The 23,969-nt window shown below is 32.6% G+C and overlaps 1 protein-coding gene across 6 annotated transcripts in view; it reads right to left on the reverse strand.

Moving 5' to 3' along the window:
- Positions 1–19,370, reverse strand: part of Gmer (GDP-L-fucose synthase-like protein) — a 36,337-nt gene extending 16,967 nt beyond the window's left edge. For 5 of the 6 annotated variants that reach the window (XM_076480039.1, XM_076480037.1, XM_076480036.1 and 2 more), the window contains exons 1-4: positions 18,889–19,174; positions 12,536–12,687; positions 6,685–6,799; positions 6,126–6,254 (exon numbers count right to left, since the gene is read on the reverse strand). In XM_076480039.1, coding sequence (XP_076336154.1) covers positions 6,126–6,254; positions 6,685–6,799; positions 12,536–12,669 — 378 coding nt within the window. In that variant the 5' untranslated portion in view covers positions 12,670–12,687; positions 18,889–19,174. Of the gene's footprint in view, positions 1–6,125; positions 6,255–6,684; positions 6,800–12,535; positions 12,688–18,888 lie in introns of all 6 variants that reach the window. The other variant, XM_076480035.1, reaches the window with a different exon arrangement.
- Between the last annotated feature and the right edge of the window lie 4,599 nt (positions 19,371–23,969).

Raw genomic sequence — 23,969 nt, forward strand, 5'->3', positions numbered from 1 at the left:
ACACACCCATAATAAGAGGATGGTAAACAGACAAGAGCAGAACCATAACAACCCTATGTATCACTGCTGTGATCTACAAGATAAGACAAATGGGGGCATACATAAATCCCAAAGGTAAGAAGTTTGTAAACAGACAATTTAAGATCATATCAAGACCGAGGTGGTCCTGACAACAAAGAAACCATTTATATTAAGCCAGAGCTGAATACAACAAACAAACCTATGTGAAGGAAAGAAGGGAGAGGATGTCCCCAGAAAACCCATTAGAATTTTGGTGGAGAGCTTCAGATGAGATAGATGTATAAAAGAGTTGTAAGGTTAAGATGGAGGTAGCTGAATACAACAAACAAACCTATGTGAAGGAAAGAAGGGAGAGGATGTCCCCAGAAAACCCATTAGAATTTTGGTGGAGAGCTTCAGATGAGATAGATGTATAAAAGAGTTGTAAGGTTAAGATGGAGGTAGGAGAAACTGGGCAGGGGTGAGAATTATAGGAGAGTTGGGGGCTGCACACCTAAACAGACAAAACTGAACCTAACAATCGTTTGTCCAGGAAAGGACAGTCAAGGAGAGTAAACTGATCCAAAGTCAGTGAGGGATAAGGCATGCTAATCCCATTATTCATTTGTGTATGTGAGGAGGAACTACACAGGGATAAGAAGACTAGTCATGTAATAAAAAAGGATGCAATTTATAGGAGAAAGGGATAAAACATCACACTCATGAGAAACGAAAGCCAAGACCATATTAAACCTAACTGAATGACTCAGGCATTCATTGGAAGACACATCAAAATCAGGAAGTGGAAATAGGTGACCCAAATTTTCATTTAAGGTTTATGGCCTTTGCAAATAAAAGAAAATTGCATACAGGGAGCAGCACTACACAAAGGAAAATTATTTGTCAGGAAGAACTTTTTCAGGAAGTACACATACTACATATTTTATATTATATTAAATCGATCATTATTACAAAATGTAATTAGACCAACAACAACATACAGAATATTTCTTAAAATTACACTTTTTTAATGTTAAATAGAAGAAAAAGTTGATGTTTTATACAGAAATAAATATATGCATATCAAAACATATACATACACACATTATTTTTATGCACTATCATATTTCTACTTTACTTGCACTTCATGAATCAGTGTTACCATATCAAGAACAGACAGCAAAAAGAGCATCCTGTAAATAAATCTGAGATTCTCTTTATAGCAAAAGTAGCAGATTGATTTACTCTTGAAGATAAGTGAGTTTTGAAACAAGTAAGCATCAGTTCATGTACTGTGAGAGGCTGTGAGTCTGAAATGAGATTAATTTTGTACAAACTTGTTTGTAATAATAAATCTAATTTTAGATGGAAATGAAAAGTAATGCAGAAGAACTAAAGTTAGAAGTTTTCTCTTTGTTTTTTTTTACTTTGTAACCAGAAAAGACATTGACATGAATACTATTTTTAAGTTCCAGACTGATTTAGATTTAAGAAGGAGATATATACATCAGGCTGTTGCATATGAGAAGTTAGATTTTTAAAAGAAAATGTGAAAGTACATTGTTTAATTTATTTAATCCAAATAAGCTCCTTTAGACTCAATACACTTTTGCTGATGAGTTACAAGTTTATAAATATCATCTTTAAATAACTGGATGACCTTTGATGCAATAAAGTCTTTGAAGGCACTTTCATTTGAACTTTGGTTTATAAACATTTTTTTCCTTTAAAAAAATGTTCAAATGTTTAAAAAAGTGATAATGCATAGAGGAAAGAATTGTTGAATATGGTGGATGAAGTAACGTTTCATACTGAAGTTCGTTTAGTTTTTGGACAGTTATGTGTGAGACGCGAGGTCGATCATGTCATGAAGCAGTATGGATCCACTGTGATTGACTATTGCTGGATGGTTTCACAATAACATCTATTCATAACATGTTGCTCTGTTGTGATTATTTCTTCTGGGTTGAAAAATGAATGATGGATCACACCTACTGACAACCACCAAACATTAACAGTAAGGTTGTGGTACTTCTTGATTGTCAAGCCACTCTCTTGATCATTGTTGATTATCATAAAGAATCCATTTTTCATCACAGGTGACAATTCTATGGGGAAACGGATCATTTTTGTTGAGTAAGGAGTGAGGAACAAATTTTAACTCATCTTGTTTGATGGTTTTCAGTCAATTCATGAGGTATCCATTCATTGAGCTTTTTCACTTTATCAATTGCTTCAAGATGTTGGGAAACTGTTGAATAATGAACACTATGTTTGTTGGCAAGTTCCCTCATGGTTTGACAGGTATGTGGTTCAACTACAGCCTTCAATTCTTCCTCATTAATGGCTGTTTGACGGCAGCCCCAAGGCTCATTTTCAAGGCATGTGTCACCAGAACAAAATCTCCCAGATCAATGCTGTGCATTCATAACTGTGCCATTACTAACTGCATGATTGATATTATGAGCTACTGTCACTGCATTGTGACCAAACTTGAAATCATACAAGAAAATTACACAAATACTAATTTTATTCTTGGTGACAAAAACTAATATAAATATGATTTAGTTTCTGGAATAAGAACAATGAAGTGAGCTTGAAATGAACCAGACAATATACTATATTATTACAACAATATACTATATTATTCTGACAAATGTACAATAATTAGCCATAAAAATTGAGTTTCAAATTTGCACACAAAAATCTGGCATTTCATATGTAACAGCCTAATATATATATTTACTCCAAATTCTAAAATAAAAGAAACATTTTGTATCTGGCACGCACACACTGAAAAAAATTCATGCAACCAAAAAGAGTATTTTTGGAAAGGGGTGTCACAGATGTTAACAAAAACTCTGCATTTAAAACAAGTGATTATTACAAAGATAAGTAATGTAAAGTATTATGAATAACTTTGTTTAAATTTTTGCTTTTATTTTTCCAATTTGGAGCATTTACATTTTGTAACTTCAAGGGGAATTTGTCTATTTGTTTGTTTTGAATTTCGTGCAATGTTACATGAGGGCTACTGCACTAGCAATCCCTAGCAGAGTAAGACTAGAGGGAATGCAACTAGTCATAACCACCCACTGCCAGTAATTGGGCTACTCTTTTACCAATGAATAGTGGGATTGACTGTAACTTTATAACACCCCCACAGCTGAAATGGCGAGCGTATTTGGTGTGACAGGAATTCAGACCAATAATCCTCAGATTGCAAGTCAAGCACCCTTAACCACATGGCCATTCTGAGTCTCAAGGGGAATTAATAATGTTATTCTCACAAAGAACTTAAAGTCTTGGCAGATTAGTACAACACACAATACTTATACTCTTTTGAAGCTAATGTAAAGAACATTCAATTACAAATACTTTAAACAATTATAATTAAATCTCTAACAAATACACCTACTTCATAAAACCACAAGCCTCCTATCTGAACAATAAAGGGCATTCTATAAAGTATATAATTTTTTTTCAATGAACTTTTAGGTCAAAAGCATCAATATTTGGGATGACACATGATATCATTGGTTAAGTTTTAGTTGTTCTATTTTCTATTGTTGTTTCACTGTTAAAGTTTGCTGTGCAATTTAAAGTAATGAGTTTAGTACACTTCCTGAAAACTCACACAAATACACACAACTCAGCAGCTCCAAAATTAATATCTATGTATATTTTACTCTTCTGCCTTTTTATTTTCAATTTTTGCACCCCCAATTTTGAATAAGTAATTTTAAAATGTACTCTCGTTTTGTACTGAATACAAAAGTAAATGTCACATAAGGATAACAGTGCATGACCACAAAACTCAACACATATTTGTTTTTGTAATTAATTTGTAAATTTACATAAAACTACTAATTTTTGGAATTTATTATTTTATTCATAAAGTAGGTTCAGGTTAGACATTAATACAACCTGCATTTAATGTGAGTTACTGACAGTACAACACCTAAAAGTGATAACACTAAATGACTGATAATTTAAGATGTTCTATTTGAGTGGTTCCAACACATGGAATCACGGTAGACTAGTACATTCATTAGCTTGGAAAAGAAACAACAAAACAAAACTGAATGTGTCTGCTGAAACACATTTTCAAACAGTGATGACGAGAAAACCCACTTGTAGAGAAAAATTAGACATTCCCAGCAACCAATTAGCAACACTCATAGAATTCACCATGATGAAGACAAACTTCATGTTCAACAATCACAACTATATATAAACAAATGACCTAAGCAGGGACAACCCAGTATCACCAGTTTTAGCCAATATTTTTATGACACAAGTTGAAACACAAGCAATTAACACAGCATTACATCCACCACTACACTGGTACAGATATGTAGATGACATGATTGCAGGATTCACATCTACAGAACACTCACTTAATTTTTTCAATCACATTAACTCTATACATCCCAACATTAACTTACATGTGAACAGGAAGAAAGCAATCAAATATCATTTCTTAACTTCAAAATTACAAGAACCGATACACAATTTAAAACAGAAATCCACCGAAAAATCACCCATATCGAACTATACGTTCCTTGGGACTCAGCACATCAAAAACAAAACAAAAACTCAACATACTAAGAAACCAAACAAACACAGCCATAAAACTATGCTCACCAGATAAAATTAACAACGAATTAGACAAAATAAAACAATACTTCATCAACATCAATAAGTTTCCTCCACAAACCATAGAAAACATTATGCGCACACACCTAGACAGAAAGCAAAATCAACTAACAAAAGTAAATATATCACCATATCAAAAATCACGAAACCATATACTGCTGCATACCATATATTCCCGACATCAGCAGAAAAATAACCAACATTTGGCAAAAACTAGTAACAAAATATGACATTCCAATTAATACCAAATTTATTCAAAAACCAGGCACAAAACTGAGGTCTATACTATGTAAAAACTACATTGACAAACACCACACCAACATTATTTATAAAATACAATGTGATAACTGCCATGACTTCTATATTGGAGAAACAAGTAGAAAAATGGAAACCAGGTTTAAAGAACACAAAAATCACCTTCACACATTTTCGAACACTGCAAATCAAATAAACATAAGATAACCATAAAAAGCACCCAAATATTAAATAAACAGACATAAACAAATGCAAAATTAAAGAAGCCTTACTTATAGAACAACTTAAGCCCAAAATAAACCAATACAAAGGAATACCTTTATACCTATATTAATAAATATAATCAAACATCTAAGCACACCCTCTACATTCTTACACTCAATTACACAACCCCATTCAAACGCAGTCAGCTATCAGTCAGTTACCTCTTTCTTTCTTTGTGAACCTGACGATAACCAAAGAAGGTTGAAACATTGTTCGCTCCTCTGCATAAAAATTTTCTCAAGCCAAACCAGTCATTTTTACATATACATTTTTAAACAGTTGGGACTACACTGATTAAGGTTGACACTAAGAGGATTGGCAATAAAATAATTTTCAGAAACTACTTCTACCTGCTCAGCCATAACCTGATGTCACTTAAGTCACTTTTAAGCTCACAGCTAAAATAGTTTGTAGAGAAAAATACATTTCATTTAGATGAAGATAATTACTAAGAATAAATTATAATTCATGAATGAATCTTGATATTGTTATAGGTAAAATTTGTTTCTGAAAAAAAAACACACTACAAATTTGTACCACTAAAATGAAAGTTAAAAAAACTGAAAGATGAGAACCAATCTCACTAAAGTTTCAAACTGGTACCCAGTTTAGTTGAAATATTCTGAACTTAACTAACTATTGGATGCAAGTCCTGATAGCTCATGTAAACACCTGTTACTTGTTGTGAAAATCCAATACAATTATGTTTAAATATTTATTGGGCAACTGAGATCTTTAAAATGTCATAGACCAACATTCTGCACAAAAAAAAAGAAGAGATGTTTGGCTCGTGAAACACACACACACACGAATACAAGTTTTTTAAGTTTCAAACAAAAGTCTACTCAAACACATCTTTTTAATTTACTACATAATTATATGACAAAGAACACTACATATTTCTAAGTACTCAAAATAAAACTTAACATCATGGTGACACAGCCTACCATTGTCTCATCGATTGGATAAGTTGTTTTGTCTGGAAAGATGCAAGTTGAGAGACAAGACACAACCTTCTTTACTCCACTTTCATAGCTTGTATGTAGGACATTATCATTCATCAGAATGTTATTTCTCTACATAAATAAAACTGTATTATTAATATTGTGCTTTTAATAAAGAACTTTTCTCAGTTTCTGAAATATCAGCACCATTCAGTACAGTATACACACCAATATTTGACAGGAGATTCTTTGTTAAATACAGATTAACAAAAAATAATTTCTAGCTTTATGTAATTAACATTGCAAATTGTTTTGCACATTTTAATTTTAACCCTTAAACAGCAGGATTGATATCAGTATCAGCATCAGTTGATGATGGCTTCCATTTAAAGGTTAAATTACAATAATATTATTTGGTGTTTTCATAAGATAGCTAAAAATACAATGATGTTACTAAAAAATCTTAAACCATGAATTTCAAACTGTCCAAAAAAGATAAATAGTATACATGAAATGTTGATAACAAACTGCTACATAAAATATAATATGATGAATTACTCACCAAAAAATCTAAATTGTGTCTGATGTTACAAAATAATCCTCCAACCATGGCTGCAAGATGAATCACATGAGTTGGTTTATGTTTTGCAAAAATGGCAAGAGTTTCTTCCCTGTCTCTGAATATGAAATAAATGTCTATGATTTATTGAAAAGTTTACTGATATATATTTAAATATTGCAAAATACATTATAATGTGTTTTCTTACTTATACATACTGCTAAACATTGTGTGTGTAATGACCATAATCCTAACTAGTTTGGGGTCATCTAGTAACTTCTGGAAGCCAAGAACTTTTACACCTTGGTGATCAGCCCAGATGGCACCCACACAGGACAAAGATGTTCGGCAATAGGGACTTGAACACGTGGCCCTCAGATTGCAAGTCAATCATCCTAACCATCAAGTCATGCCATCTGAGTGCACTGAAATGTTTAGTTGGAAAGATACTTGTAACACTTAGTTTTTTTTATTATTCTAGAGCAGGGTTCACCAAACTATGGTCCACGGGCTGGATATGACCCTCGAGGTCATTTTGTCCGGCCTGCCAGCAGCTAGCTGTGTGGAAATAAAAAGTGACATTTCATCAAATGTCCAACTGTCATAACAACATAAATCACACCGATGGTCGCTTTAAGCTGGCAAACACAAGACATTATAATAAAAAGAAACAAGGCTGCCATGCACATTTTTAACCAACAGGAAAATTCTTCTTTTGTCCTTGCTGCTGTTTATTCATATCGAGGCACGTATCTGTGAAAGCATTAGGATTTCGAAAACAAGTACAGACTTAACCCTCGTCCTATTGACTCGTCTTGTGAATTCAGCGGTCTAGGGTTACATCTTCAGCAAGCTCATTTCTCTTAGTAGTCGGGTTATGCGCTTTTCATAACTTGTTCTAGGCAAGTGTCGTGGCAAATGTACATTTCAATATATTTTGTTTTAGCATTCTTAGATCAGTACAATACTTTTCTCACAGTGTTCTATGTTTTTGCATTTTCAGATCCTGTTTTTTCTCACCCATCGTTATGGCTGCTTTTGAAAGAAGAAAAGTGGACTCTTGAGTGTCGTGCTTTCAATGAAGAATGGGCAGAAAAGTACTTCTTTGTGGAAACAAAAAACCAGAAAGTTACTTGTGTGATATGCACTTAAAGTGTTGCCGTTTTGAAAGAGTACAATCTTTGACGTCACTATGAAACAAAACATCTATCAACATATTTGAAATTTTCAGGAAAGTTCAGTTCTGAGAAATTTGAATCCATGAAATCTGTTTTTGAATCTCAAAAGAATCTTTTCACGAGAAAGTTTGCTGAAAATGAATCTGTCACTCGTACAAGTTACAAAATAGCGCATAGGATGGCAGAGCGAGGAAAACCTTTTACTGACGGCAACTTCATCAAAGAGTGTATGATGGAAGCAGCAAATAAGCTGTGTCCTGAAAAAGCCAATTTCTTTGAAAGTATCAGCCTTTCAGCAACTTCAGTTGTATGGAGAGCAGAAGAACTTGGAGAGAACATCGCATTACAGATACACCAAAAAGCTAAAAACTTCCTATGGTATTCTCTGGCACTGGATGAGTCTACTGATCTCTCAAGTAGTCACAACTTCTTATGTTCATTCATGGAGTTAATTTGGACTTTCAGATCACAGAAGAGTTGGCATCAGTTTGCAGCATGCACGGAAGAACAACTGGAGAAGACATTTTCATGGAAGTGCATAAAACTTTACAAGACTATAACCTTCAGTGGAATCAGCTTAGAGGTGTAACAGTTGATGGAGGAAAAAACATGGCTGGAGTAAAGAAGGGTCTGGTGGAGCTGATCTGGAAACAGTTGGAAGATCTTCAATTCCCAAGCGCTCTGTTCATACACTGCATCATACATCAGCAAACACTCTGTGGAAAAGACTTACATATTTCTTGTGTACTGAAACCAGTCATTTCTGCAGTGAACTTCATTCGGGGTCATGCACTTAATCATTGCCAATTCAAGGTGTTTCTTGAAGAAATTGATTCGGATTTCTGTGACTTGCCTTATCACACAGCGGTGAGGTGGCTCAGCTGCAGTAAAGTCTTGTCTCGTTTTTATAAGCTGAGAAGAGAAATAGATATATTTCTTATCAAGAAATATAGAGCCGATTCACTTCTGTTGGATCCAACCTGGTTGTCAAAGTTGTCACTTTCGGTTGACATCACATCCCACACGAATGAATTGAACTTGAAAATTCAGGGGAAGAATAACCTTGTCTGTGATCTCTATAGAATCATTAAAGGATTTTGGAGAAAGCTGTTATTGTTTGAAGCACATTTGGAAGGAGGAAATCTCTCTTATTTTCAGTGTTTCAATGAGTTTCATGCTGGAATAAAAGAAGATATCAAACTGGAGTTTCAGAAAAAGATTATTGGTGATTTAAATAAGCATTTTTTAGAGAGATTTTCAGATCTCGACAAAATTGAAAGTGACATTCTCCTTTTTCAGAATCCTTTTGATTGTGTCATTGATAACGTGCCAGTGGAACTTCAGCTGGAGGTCATCGATTTGCAAGGAAATGACTTGTTGAAAGCAAAACACAGAGAGGGGCAACTTATTGAATTTTACAGCTGCATACCTGAAGATGATTTTCCAAAGCTGAAGCAGTTCGCATCTGGTATGGCATCAGTGTTTGGAACAACTTATGTCTGTGAACAAGCATTTTCAAAAATGAAATATGTGAAGTTGGTACATCAATCAAGGTTGACTGATGAACATTTGAAAGCAATTCTAATGATTGGATGCAGCAGTCCAAAACCAAACATTGAAGATATTTTGAAAGCCAAATGCCAATTTCATAAATCTCACTTACTTTTTTGCGGCTTAGTGAAATTCAGATATGTACTCACTATGTGCGATGTGACAACTGTTTTTGCTAATGTCACCTTCTTTGATAACCTTTTGATAAATAAAAATGTTGGTTGTATTTCTGTTTGTTTCTTATTATATATGTGTATTGCATGCTACTCCCACATTGCTAATGTGGCATCCTAAACTTAGTGTTAAGTCTTTTACAGAGAGCTTTCATTCTATCTTATGAGTATTGAACATAATGATCATGTGGCCCATGCTTCTTATTCCCCAAGTAATCTGGCCCCCTATGAAAAAACGTTTGGTGACCCCTGGTTTAGAGAATGAAGAAGTGATAAGAGGGATGAGCTTAACAGAGTTCTGTATTTTGTTTAATGAAGGTCTTAAACAAGATACTATATATGAGGTTACTCAGTGAGTGTTAAATTCTTGAGAAATTAATATAAGTGTTATGTATTTTTTTTATAAATCTTGTCAGGTAGCAAAAAAAACACAGGCTGTTGATACACAGATATTATTAAGTAGGCATGAACTGAGCATTATAAAAAACAAACCTGTGAACTAAGCATTATTTACTGGGAAAACTTTGAGGAAAGTACAGGTGAGAGAAGTTTCAAATTTGTTTATCAGATTTCAAGATGATTTACAAAGTTTGTTGGTTTTTTTTTCTGGTACTTTCTTTTAATTTCTTCTATCAAAGTAATATTATGGAATCTTGAAGCTCAGTTGTGTAACTTGTATAAACCCAAGCTTGATATTTTCAAACTGCAAGTATATTATTGTTCAACTCATGCAAGTTGTAATAAACACAGTTTTCTGATGTTAACATTGCACTGTTCTAAGTGCAGAGTAAAAGATTTGTTACACAACTTGTTTGTGAAAAGCTATTTATATCTAAGATATATTAGTGTTTCTTTATAACCAGAAAAATCCATAAATATTCAAAATAATAATTAATAACGTACATAGCATTTAAAACATTCGCTTACACCTTCATTTTAACAGAAGTTATTTTATATGAGTAAAAGTTTATTGTGCAGTATATATATATATATATGGTGTGGTTTAAAAATACTAGTTAGCTGATAATATTAGATTTAGACAAATAATTCAGTCAATTAATATAATCCATTACTTATGAGCATAGATTATATTGATTAGTTATCTAAACTAATTAATTAATTGATAATGTTATTACTATTTTCCATTATTTCAACTATTCAAAGAAACTGTTTTGATTATGATTTTTCATTATTAATTTCAATAAATTCAAGATTGTTCAGCTAAATCAATTAGTGTCACAGCTCATGAAAATAGTCAACTAATCAAAAATAACATTTCTGATTATTACTATTTATTATTTCAACTATCCAAGTCTTATGTAAGAATAATCAGTTAATAAGCCCAATGATTAACTGATTAACAAACTCTGCTAAAACTCTTCAGTTTTAAATATAATATCAGGATATAAGTTTTGTTTGTAAAAATGAAATAAGTGAGAAGCAGATTTCCTCATTAAATTCTTGTTTATTAAAAAATGCCTGAAGCCAGCAACTGTAGTTGGTCAGTGATGCAGTACCCACTTTCAAACATACACTGTATTGCACGTATGCTAAGTCTAAATTGTATTCTATATAAAGTAAAATAAATTACAGTAACAAAAAAAAAATATGAAACTAACAATAATTTATTCAAAAATAAATATCTTAAGGTATTGAAAAACCATTGTATAAAAACATCTGGTGAGTAACATGCAAAGTGAAATATGAGTTTAATATATTATATAGTTTGAAATACAAAAAACATAGAATACAAACTTTTACTAACTAACTAAAATGTTACCACAAATGAATGTAATGATACTTTTAGAAGTGAATTACAAAATTCTTCTAAACTAATCTGCAAAACTAACTAAAATTTGTTAATGCAATAACTGCTTGAAACATGTCTGAATCATACAAAAAGTTTAAGCAGGTATGTAAGAAAATATTACAAATCTCTTTGCCTTTGAGGTTCAAAAAATAATCTATGCTCTAAAAACTCAGTCAAATACTGTTTTGATTGCTAAAAACCTAAATTATGTATTTTTTGTGTCAAACAATTATGTAAGTTTTATTTTCATAAAAATTTCTTTTTTTGCATCAAAACTTATAGAAAAATACAAGTTGACATCTGTTGGTGCTGGTGAATTATCTGAAAAGAGTAATCTATCACAAACAGTACTTGACACTGGGTAAACAAAACTAAAATTACTGGCAACAACTGTGCTACAGTACAAAATATCTGAAACACTCAGTGAAATGTTATTTTATTGTACAAAAAGTTACATTTTATTCTCTCTCATCTAAACCAACAAATAAAAATACCAAAAATAAATGTGAAGCATAATATCATATTTGATTTAATACTTTCCATGAATTATACCAGTTTGGGGTTATTTTACCTCTAATCGGCAAATATGGACAATTTGTGATGATGAGAAACCCACTTGAAATAAAAATGTATTCTCAAGGTTAACCTGAAGATGGCCTGAGAAGGGCAAAAGGTTGTTCTGTACTTTATTTTAATTAAAGTGTTAATATCCATACCAGCTGTCTTAAGATTACATATCTAATCAATACATATAATGTATAGTTCACCACAATATGAAGCTTGTCTTACTGTTTTGACTTACCCTTGTCTATGGATACAAGATATAGGGGGGATTCCCCAAAACTGGTATAACTCAATAACAAGTGGCAAGTCAAATGAAAGACCGGGTTTCACATGTTTTTCTTATTGTTTTAAACAGCACGTCTGGCTAAACTATTCACAAGAAAAAATTATCAACACCAATGATGGATATTCTTCAAATTCCTGTAAAAATATAAACTTTTTATGTGAAAAAAAATTACATTTCAAAACCCAAACAGAAATGTTATATTTATAGTAAAGTTGTTTGGGGCTACAAGTTTTGACTAACAGGTTTACATAACACGTACTCTCATGAAAAATCATCTCATAATTATACTCACAACAGGTTTGCATCCTTTGAAGACAAAAACACCCACTTCTCATCAGGCATTTTCTCTTCTTCAACCACCTTCTGCAGACCCATTCCGCAGAGACCTGTTCCCCCAGTTACTAATATGACTTTCTTTTCGGTCATCACTCAGATTGAAATAAACTAAAATTAAAATAGCAAATAAAAATATAAATACTGATACATATGTTTATCATTTCTATACTATTTGTTAGCATCCCTATACAACATATATCATTATATGTACACATGTTGAACCCTAAGACTCATTATATACTCAACAATAATTTTTCTAGAAATTTGCTAAATTGTCCACTAGGAATTCCATAAATAAGTAGATTTGTGATACCTTTACTAATCCTGAAGATTACATCTTCACTTGGTATTACTGAAGTAATTTGCTAAGCCTTTTTTAAAGTAATATGATTTGCTCATCTTGATCTATTTTCATATTTATTACACTTTGTAGACACTTTAATGTTGACTTATGTAACTTGCAACCAATCCAAAATTTAGTCTTTACAGAATTTATCAAATTCTCACCTACAACTGCACTGCAAAGAAGATGCAAATGATGTATTTTTTGGGCACGTACTTGTTTAGTTATAAAAAGTAAAACAACACCTACACTAATAATAGTGGAAAAGGTCTTACCTACTTTTATAATAACCTAGTCTTCTAAGTACAAAATATACATGAAAAGCATAAAACAAGACTGGATACAAATATACAGGTGGTTGAAGAACCATGCAACCAACAGTTTGTCAGTTTGTACAGATGTATAAGAGTATATGTAGAATATGAGATAACAACTAGTTAACTGATGTCACTTCTTCACCCAGCCAAAGCATCCAAACCAAATTTCATTGAGAAAACTAACTCAGCATTGTTTTGTTTCTTTTTTGTTTCAAGTGTGTATGGAGCTACTGACCAGTAATAATCAATACATATCACTTATCATCATTACTATCACCTTTCAATCACATAATACACTGCATATAGGTTATTAATTCTTTATTACTTACCTTACGAGTGGCATTCTCTTACGAAGCCTATATCAGTATGATGTCATAACTCAACAGTTTTATATAAATAAATGACACTGAGGTTAACTTTGAACATTACGCTTATCGTAGATTTCTTCTCTTCAAAACAGATATTGAGATACGTAAATATATTAAATAAATAAATATTATATATTCATATAAATATAAATACTTTAGTGAGAAGAAATGCAAAACAGCAACTGTTTATCATAACACTGAACAGACTATATCAAGTAACTTAGCTGTAGTAACCTGTAAATTAGTATTATAAACCATCATTTTTGCTGCTTAGTACATAAATATAATTTGCCTATTCTGAGTGAACTGTGTTTTGTTATGCATAATGTTTATTTTAATAGTTCCCAGAAATCCACAGTCTCTGTCGTGCTGAAGTAGTCAGGGCTAGCACTGATGTTCCAGTGTCACATGACATTGGGAACCATCATTAATGTAGCCCTTCTCAACTGTATACCTTTCCAAGAAATGCTTATAAATGTAAAATAATAGCATACAATATGTCATTAAAACCAACTCACGTGTAAACATGTCTTTTAGGATGAAATTGACAGATCAATATGTGATGTCAATTTATCATAAATCTTCAGAAAAGAAATCATAATACAAACTGACCACACTGTGAATGAAATTATTACATATGAGAACCAGTGTGCATCTGGTCATCTAGTTTTAAAAAACCATGAGAAAATGTATTTCATATTATAGTCCTTACTTCAAACTTTATTTGTTTAAAAATTAAGAAGAATGCTTGCAGACAAATATTCTCAGTTCAAAAAACACATTAATTGATTTTTAACCACACTTACCTGATATATATATGGCTGGGAAGGCTTACTCATCCAAGTTAGATCCTATATTCCCCATTTATTTCACATTCCAAGTTATCATAAAACTTTTATGACAAATACAAATCAAAAACTAAGCATACAATTAAAGCCAAGCATAACAATTAGGTCCTGGTCACTGCACAACTGTATTCACTTTACATAGCTTAAAATTAATAATACTACCAATTAACAGAAAAATATGGTAACTACATTATGTTAATATTTTATAATAACTTGCTGTTATATGGTTAACTAACTAACATAGTATCTTATAGCAATAGTGAATATTAGTTGATGGGTTTTGACTCCCATTTCTAAAACCTATTCCCTCCTCCCAAATAAGTGAGAACCCCTGTAATGCAAATTTCTATTTCTAAGAAGTTACTGTGACCTTGTACATAAAATAATTAAAGTCTTAATTGAACTTGAAGTAGTCGTGTATGACATATTAACTTGACAATTACAGTCATATTTAAAGATGCTTACTATAAAAAACTTGCAAGTAGATTTTTAAACATTGCATATGTTTGTCTCCATTGAAGTTGTGTGTATGACTTATCATGATCTTAGTTGTATTTTTTGTTAGGCTGTTCAAAACAATTTCAAGAGCATTGCTACTGAAGTATTTGTACTTAAACCAAATTACTTTACCACTGATTTTAAAAGGCAACTATGCACTACACCCGTTCTGAGAATAAAATAAACTTGTTTTGAGAAATTCAACTGACAGAACAGAAATCCTTATATAACCCTAAATCATATGCTATGACATGGAAGGAAATTATATTTATACAAAAACTTGCACACATTCTATTTATAGAATGACAGCAAAGTTTACCATAAAATATTCTTTTGAATGTATTTGAAAACTTTAAGAGTTATAAATCTTGTAGTGTACACTTACTACTGTTTACTTGACACAAAATATTCCATACATTTACACACTAAGATACTACATTCATTGGAGGATGGTACATAGACAGGCCAGTTCTATAAACAATTGTGACATTTCTCTATAAAGAGGGCCAAGATTTGTAAAATATTTGCTATATATGATATATATCAAAGATTTCAGTTGTGTATTGCATTGTACAGGCCTCTCTTTCTCTTACTTCAAGTGGACATTATTCAAACTTTCTGCAGTCTTGTGTATTTAGTTGAGGGTTATGGAATGCTTCCTAATTTTGTCTTGCAATCTGTGACTCAGAAGTCTTACCTTATTGTAAGACTTCTTCCTTGGGAAGTCTAGTTTTTCACTAATACAGCAATCTTTAGTGTTTCTAAACACTACTTTATCTTATGACCTTCCATATTTGAAGTTGAACAGGTTGAGTCATTGACTTTTGTATGCAAAATGTTTAATTTATATTCTTGTGAATCTTGTTAATGGAACAAAAAACAGTTTTGATCAAAATAAATTCCTTCCACTAGGGTCCAGGTTAACAAGTTGCTATTGATTAGTTATCCATCAGATCTACCTGATCTCAGGTTCCTTCACAATCTACAATTTTCTCCAGAATATAATTTCTTAGTCAGAGAGGCTCAAAGATACCCCTTAACAGTTCACGTACCTCACTGTTTAGTGCCCACCATCTCACCTAGCAGTAAGATTGTGTTTGCCATATCCATTGCCTCCTTTTCACATGTGACCTAGAGCAACATGCATTCAAATGCAGCAATGTGGATGGCTGAGGCCATTATCCAAAAACTGTCTCTTTCAAAACATCACAGTGAAATAACAGCTATCTTCTGCAAGAGATACAGAGTGCAGCTAAAGTAGAGGGAAACCATGTTACTTACTTGAGAGATTCTTCAAACTGAAACAGATCCAAAATGAAATAAAATTTCAAACATTTACATAGTAACTAAGGAGCAGCTAACTCATGGTACAAGTTTGTATCATGTAACTCTTCTAGTACCAACATAGTTTCATTTTTGGTCCTGCCAATTTTCCAAATTTTATATAACATTCATCCATTTAGTTTTTCCTCCTTAAGTCTTTCGTAAACCATTCGTCGGAATGATGGGACGTGGACTAATAGGCATGTTTTATCTTCAGTTCTTCACCTTGCTATTCTGATTGGACATGTCTTTTCCTTAAGAACTATGCTTGTTCTAGGTTGATGACTTGCACCTTCTCTACAGGGTGGCCCGTAAGTTCCTACCCATCCATATGTTATTATGTTATATTCAATTACGCATGTATTATAAATCTGTTTCTTTTTTTCAGAGAAATATGGCCGATGTAAGCCCATTTACACTTGAAGAGCTTATTGTAACATGGCATTGCATAATATTATGCAGCAAGAATGAGGGACAGCATACAGATACACTGGATACATAAGATATAAGGATGGGTAGGGACTTACGGGCCACCCTGTATAATTGCTGTACTGTTCACAGCAAGTACAGTTGTGGCTTCATTTGTTTAATGTATAATTGCATTCCTTTGTATGCTATTTGAGGTATGTCATAATTCTTCCTACTTCCACTGTTACAGTTGACTAGGTTTACAGATTGTTCCTACTGCTTGTACACTACAAACACCTTTCAGTTGTCTTTCATGGTTCTTGAAGTTACTAGGGTTCTCACATTTTTAATTACTGATCAAGAGTTATTCCTTTTTATGGATAGAATTTAGTGAAAACAGTTTTAAGGCATTACATTGTTATTATGGGTAGTTGACTATTTGAAAGCATATCAACACAGGTTGGTAGTTATGACACATGAAGAGTAGAAAAATTATTTTATAAATGTAATTCATCATAGTTATTAGCTTATTTAGAACAGAAGAAAACAAATAGCAAGATTGTAAGGAGGTGCTATTAGAATGGAATTACTGAAGGTGTAACAAACCTGGTAAATATTATTTGATATAAGAACAGTATTGTGGCCTAATTAGAAACATTTATAAAATTACTTTCAACTACATATACTTACACATTTAATATTATGTTCATTATATATCAACTTCAAAACAACAAGTACCAATTTTTATATTAAATTCTATTATTACTATTCCTTAATAGCACTTTGAAGTAACTAAAGTGATATCCAAAACAAATATATGCTGAAATGGCAAGATTTGGCAAACAATCAAAATACTGAGACATCCAAAGGAAAAATAAAAATAATTTGTTAGTATAAAACTTATAATTATCAATAATTATTTAAAATCTAGATAACCAATTACAGGGATTGTAAATAAAAATTCTGATATATAACTTTGGAAAACTAACTGTCTGCTAATGATTTCACTACAAACATACAAGAACAAAGAAACATAACAAGCTTGAAGAGTCATAAAATGATATAATTTTATCAAATATGAATAAAACTGAGATATAATTTTAATGAATATACTTAATATATGTGTATTACAATTAAAGTTTTATTTGTAGGTCAAACAAACACATTAGAAATGTTACACTTGAAAAAATTGATCTGGTGCCTTTATAACTGGGGAAGAGCTGGGGGGGGGTAGAATTAATAAAGTGGCATAGATACTATATGTTATCAGGAAATAAAGCAAATTGTTTTATTACTGAAGTATCTTATCCAGATCCAGTATATTACTACATAAAAAAGTAGGTTCATGTACCACCTTCTATCCAATAACAAATGTTTTGAACTGCTACAGCTTGGCTACATGATGAAACTATTAATCACTGTTAGTACCTTTTGTATATTTAGTTCTCTTGTTTCTCCAACTTCTAGAATGTTTGTATCTTTCCAGCAGAGAGTACTTGCTATTCAAAAATGTGTATGTCAGAGGGAGAATTTATATTGATTGTAAATATTAATAAAAACTAAATAAGTTTATCAAACACCAACTGTACAAAAGGTACAATTCTTATTTGTCTACGTAACGGCTCCACATTATACAAAACTGCAATAAGCAGTACTAGAGGTATATATCCTGTTTTTTTATTCACAGAAAAAAAACTCTTGTAATTGAGCATATAAGTAATCACAGAAATGTATGTTCAAATTATTGTGATTTTTGATAAAGGCTGTTACTGTTATAGAATTCAACTTCTCAAATGTATTTCACAACAATCCAAAATATGGTAGCTTTGTAAGGGTTAGATGTCACCATTTCTGTATAGTAAAGCCAAACAACATCAAGTAATAAAATAAGAAAGCTATCTAAGTAATCTTTATAGGTATATCCACATGCAACTGTATAATCAACATGATTCTGAAGTATTTATTAGCTCAAATATAAATATCATCTTAAGTACTGTAAATTTAAAAATGTTGGAAGGAGCCGTTTGACGATAATGCCGTTGTAACCATAAATATTTTAGGTACACTTTCATAAAGTGTTTGCTTAAACGCATTTCCAAGACACAAAAATAAACTTGCATATTTTAAAGGTTTAACCACTTTCTAGTCGTAGTAGATATATTTACTCATTTTTGGTTTATGTCAAATAAATATAGAAAACTTACCACCATATAAAAGGCCCGTTCAAAACGTTATCTCACTAGTATTACTAGTAGCAACAATTAATAAACTTCATTCAAAAAAATTAAAAATAACAGTTGAATGTTAGTTTCAATTTTTGCTTGATAACATTTTAAAAATAACCACTAATTTTAATCTGATTTTCTTTTCTTCTTCTTTATCACGTTTACACACCACAATTTAAAAAACAGAAAAGAAATACCCCTATTATTAATATTATCACTAAGTTACAACATACCTTGAGTACAATACCATTCTTTAACTAGTTAGGCTGAGAAGCCTAGAGGTACTAGCACTTCTGTTTCTGTTTTAATATTTTGCAGGATTTTTGTGAATTACAAATAACGTTTTCATATTTGTATCTTGTAGAATTCTGTTTAAGAAGTAATCATGTGATCAATAGATTTGTGTTGTTTGAAAAGTGTAAAAACGTGTATTCACGACAGTACTACTTGTTAGAAGTATTAAAATACTAGTGTAGAACTAGTTATTGAAATGAGAGAAAAGTAAAATATAACGATACTAATATTATGATATGTGAATTTATCATGTTTTTCTATTTTCTTATAAGATCCCCAGCAGGACAATGGACTTATTCTGCGAGAAATCGGATTTCGACATCCATGGTGGACTGAGTACAAAAGCCTCCTTTCGAAGCTTTTTGCATAAACAAAACAACCATCATCCTCTTATAGAATAGCAGCTATTATAAACAAGCTGAATGCCCGTTAGAGGAAAGGAAATATCGTTTTATTTGTTTTTATCAAAAGTATATCTAAATAAATGTTTTGTGAACATATTTTCTAAAATTTTATGATAATCTAGCGTCAATATTCAGGGTGGTTCGTAAGCCCTTACCCATCCCCATATCTTATGTATCTGTGTGCTGTCCCTCATTCTCGCTGCATAATATTATGCGACTCTGTGAGACTCTATGTTCTGTGAGACATTTTCCTCAACATAGCAGGGGTTATTGTTTCAACTGCCGCGGTAACAGCTGCCTTCAACTCATCATTAGTATTATAACGTTGTTTAGACACAACATATGGATGGGTAGGGACTTACGGGCCACCCTGTATGTATGGTGAATTATTACCCTATTTCTTGTATTTCACGAAAATAATATTTTTAACGAATACTTGGTTATCTCCATTAAGTATCGATCGATTACCATTTTGATCTTTGTATATTTTAAAGTTATGTTCAAAATTTATGTTTGATAAATCCTTATAGATTCAATGACGCGAAAAATCTGATTCTCAAAGGCATATTCATATTTGGTCAATTTTACAACCCTGTAGTTCTTATTTGTGATGGTAAAGGCAGTGAATTTTGTTATGAATTTTGGGGTTTTGTCTTTGGGCTGTCTTTCTGGTTTTGGCTTTTTTATCCTACTGAGCTATGGCCCGGCATGGCCGAGCGCGTTAAGACGTGCGACTCGTAATCTGAGGGCCGCGGGTTCGCATCCCCGTCGCGCCAAACATGCTCGCCCTTTCAGCCGTGGGGGCGTTATAATATGACGGTCAATCCCACTATTCGTTGGTTAAAGAGTAGCCCAAGAGTTGGCGGTGGGTGGTGATGACTAGCTGCCTTCCCTCTAGTCTTACACTGCTAAATTAGGGACAGCTAACACAGATACTCCTCGAGTAGTTTTGTGCGAAATTCAAAAATAAACAAACATTGTACTAAGCCTATTATACTGTTAAACACTACAGTATTTATTTTATCTAAGCTGACCTGAAGAGCTCTTGATTGAGCGAAATGCGTTGTCGGCATCGTGACTGAAAATGAAATTCCATTATTATATTCTATTGCAATTCATGTAAACCCATAATGGACTAGTTAAAAATGTAGTATTTCAAAATATAATAGACCTAATACTAAAAACAAAAAAATATTCTTTATCATATGCTAAAATGCATTCACACCATGACAAAAGGTCGTAAAAGAAGGGTGACCAATGTATCACAGTCAGACTGATTTAGTCATAGACACCTACCTGCTCATTTGTTAAGGTTGTATAACTTATATTTATTAATTACTAAAGCCTTACAGTACTAATTATTAGTAAGTGTTAAAAGCCTTGATATTATTACTAAGACAGTTTTAGTTCCAGCCAAAATAAATATGCATTAGTTATGAGAAAAAAACAACTTTTTAAGTATATTCAGGAACTAATTTTTCAATCATAACTGTGCAAAAAAGTTCGTAAGTGATAGCATGGTGGTATATCCTGGTGAAACCGAATTAACTTTCGAGCTACATGGGAAGAACGAGCTTGATAATAGGAGATTCAATCAAGATATCGTTCACGAAGTAACAATACGTTTCTTACCATCTAAGCTTATGTAAAATGGAATCATGACATTGACTACAGAGTTTAAAATAATCTTTATTAAACACAAACAAAGTATATGTGTAATAGCTGTAGTATACGATGGACTGTCGCTTTTAGTGGATGCTTTTGGTGACTTACTCTTCAAGATCCAGTTCCAGGCTGTTCGGATTTAACGTTTCTTAATTCACAAGAAACGTCACCAAAGAAACTAGAAATTACTCTTGTCAATGAACATCATTACTACATCATAGATGAGACTGTGGCCTTTATAACTCACCTGCTCTGCCGGGGAAAGATATTACTTGCATTTAGATACCACTCAAACTATCACTAAAAGACAATGCCTGTTGACATTCGTGCACAACGTGTAGTATTGAGCAACACTTTTCCTGGTCAGAGCGGGTATTACGGTGATACACAGGCGCATCATATAATTTGTAACTGCTTTAGTGATATAGAAATTTAAAAATGTTTTCGGTTATGCAGCTTCCTTTTAATAATGGAGGCAACTCGTTTTCAAAAAACATTGAAATAACTTTGTTTCTATATATATATATGTTTCTTTATAAATCATAATAGATAACATCTATTCTGAAGGATATAGCAATAAAATATAGTGTCAATATTAAAAGTATTGACAATGAAATATTCTTTACTGATCAACTGTGACATTAATTGCATTTGACAGTTAGGAGAACTTTAATATATGTGTACGTGTGTGTCTGTTAAAGATTCTTCTATAGTAAGTGCCTGTGACTTGTTCACGATAAATTCGAACAATAAATGGTCAGCACGCACTTCACTTGTTTTAAAATAACTTGTTCAAAATAAAATGAACATATGTACAAAATTTATTGACATTTTGGAGATCACAGTTGTATCTGAAACATTTTAAACTGCTCTTATTCTTGTCAAGAATCCACTTAAACCAATTAAATTGCTTTAGAATGCAGTTGAGAAACCGAAGTATTTTTCTCTACTTTTACCATAATAGTATAAGTGAATAATTCACTATCGTTGCCTCGTTGGTTATCATTGCTATATCTTTAAAATCTAATGATTGTCTTCTTTCTGTTGCAATCCACACACGTGAATTTGATTAGCTTATAACACCCTTTGACAAGAAACATTATTATTATTCTCTTTTTGAAACTGTTAATCTCACTTTAACACATCAACGTTAAGGCTATTCACTCCCACCATGGTTAACTTCACGTTTTCTAACTTTTCTCTGCTCCCGCTCGTTTGTCAGTGAAGCTTTGTTTGTTTGTTTGTTTGTTTTTAATTTCGCACAAAGCTACTCAAGGGCTATCTGTGCTAGCCGTCCCTAATTTAGTAGTGTAAGACTAGAGGAAAGGCAGCTAGTCATCACCATCCACCGCCAACTCTTGGGCTACTCTTTTACCAACGAATAGTGGGATTGACCGTAATATTATAACGCTCCCACGGCTGAAAGGGCGAGCATGTTTGGCGCGAAGGGGATGCGAATCCGCGACCCTCAGATTACGAGTCGCACGCCTTAACACGCTTGGCCATGCCGGGCCGTGTCACTGTAGCCTTTAGAATTTTTCATATTCTCGACATCAATGACCTGCAAACACAATGTACGACACTTACGGAGTTACATAACAAAACTTGCCATAATTATCGCCTTTAAAATAATTGCTTTTAACTCCCCTGTTATTAAAAACTAAACAATCATGAAGTATTATCTTACAAAATAAATAACACTAAACAGTATTGCATATCCAATAACAGTTGGTCAGTGCTGTGAAGAAATGAAGGTCACAAAGTATTGCTTTCATCTTTCAAGTTTAACTGTTGAAGTCTGTTACAATTTCTTATTTCAGTTTCACTAGGAGTTTACAAAATGAAGACTTACTTCAACGTAATTAATTCAACAGAAGTCTATACAGAGAGAAAGAAAGCTTTTGAAATAAACGTCTTAATAGAAGCAATTGTATTTTCATGTTCGGAAGTACGAACACTATGTTTTCTTTCGGTCTGTTTTATAACAAAGATTGTTTTTCATTTTTACTAACTCTATCCAGTTTCATAATTTTACAAACATAAGGAAGATTCAGTAAAATATTTAATCATACGTGCTCTGCTTATGTTTGTTTGTTTTAGAATTATGCACAAAGCAACACAATGGGGTATCTGTGCTCTGCTCACCACAGGTATCGAAACCCGCTTTCTAGCAAATGTGAATCCGTAGACATGCCGCTGTGTCACTGAGGGACCACTCTTTTTATTTTCTTAACGAAGCTCTAGTTATTTGGGAAGAATCTCCTATCTGATACGTGTCAGCAAAGCAGTAGTTGTTTTCCCCTAAAATATTATATAATTACAAGAGTATGATAAATGTTTTGGTTTGTTTTTAATTTCGCGCAAAGCTACACAAAGGCTTTCTGCGCTAGCCGTCCCTAATTTAGCAGTGTAAGACTAGAGGGAAGCCAGCTAGTCATCACCACCCACCGCCAACTCTTGGGCTACTCTTTTACCAACGAAAAGTGGGATTGACCGTAACATTATAACGCCCCCACGGTTGGGAGGGCGAGCATGTTTAGCGCGACGCGGGCGCGAACCCGCGACCCTCGGATTACGTGTCGCGCGCCTTACGCGCTTGGCCATGGCGGGCCTAAAATTGACAACAATAATTTCCTAGAGATCTCTACAGTTTCGTTAATATACTCGTGGCACTAGAATTTATTTTCAATTTATTTT

Source organism: Tachypleus tridentatus, chromosome 13, assembly GCF_004210375.1.
Source record: "Tachypleus tridentatus isolate NWPU-2018 chromosome 13, ASM421037v1, whole genome shotgun sequence".
NCBI classification, from domain to species: Eukaryota; Metazoa; Arthropoda; class Merostomata; order Xiphosura; family Limulidae; genus Tachypleus; species Tachypleus tridentatus.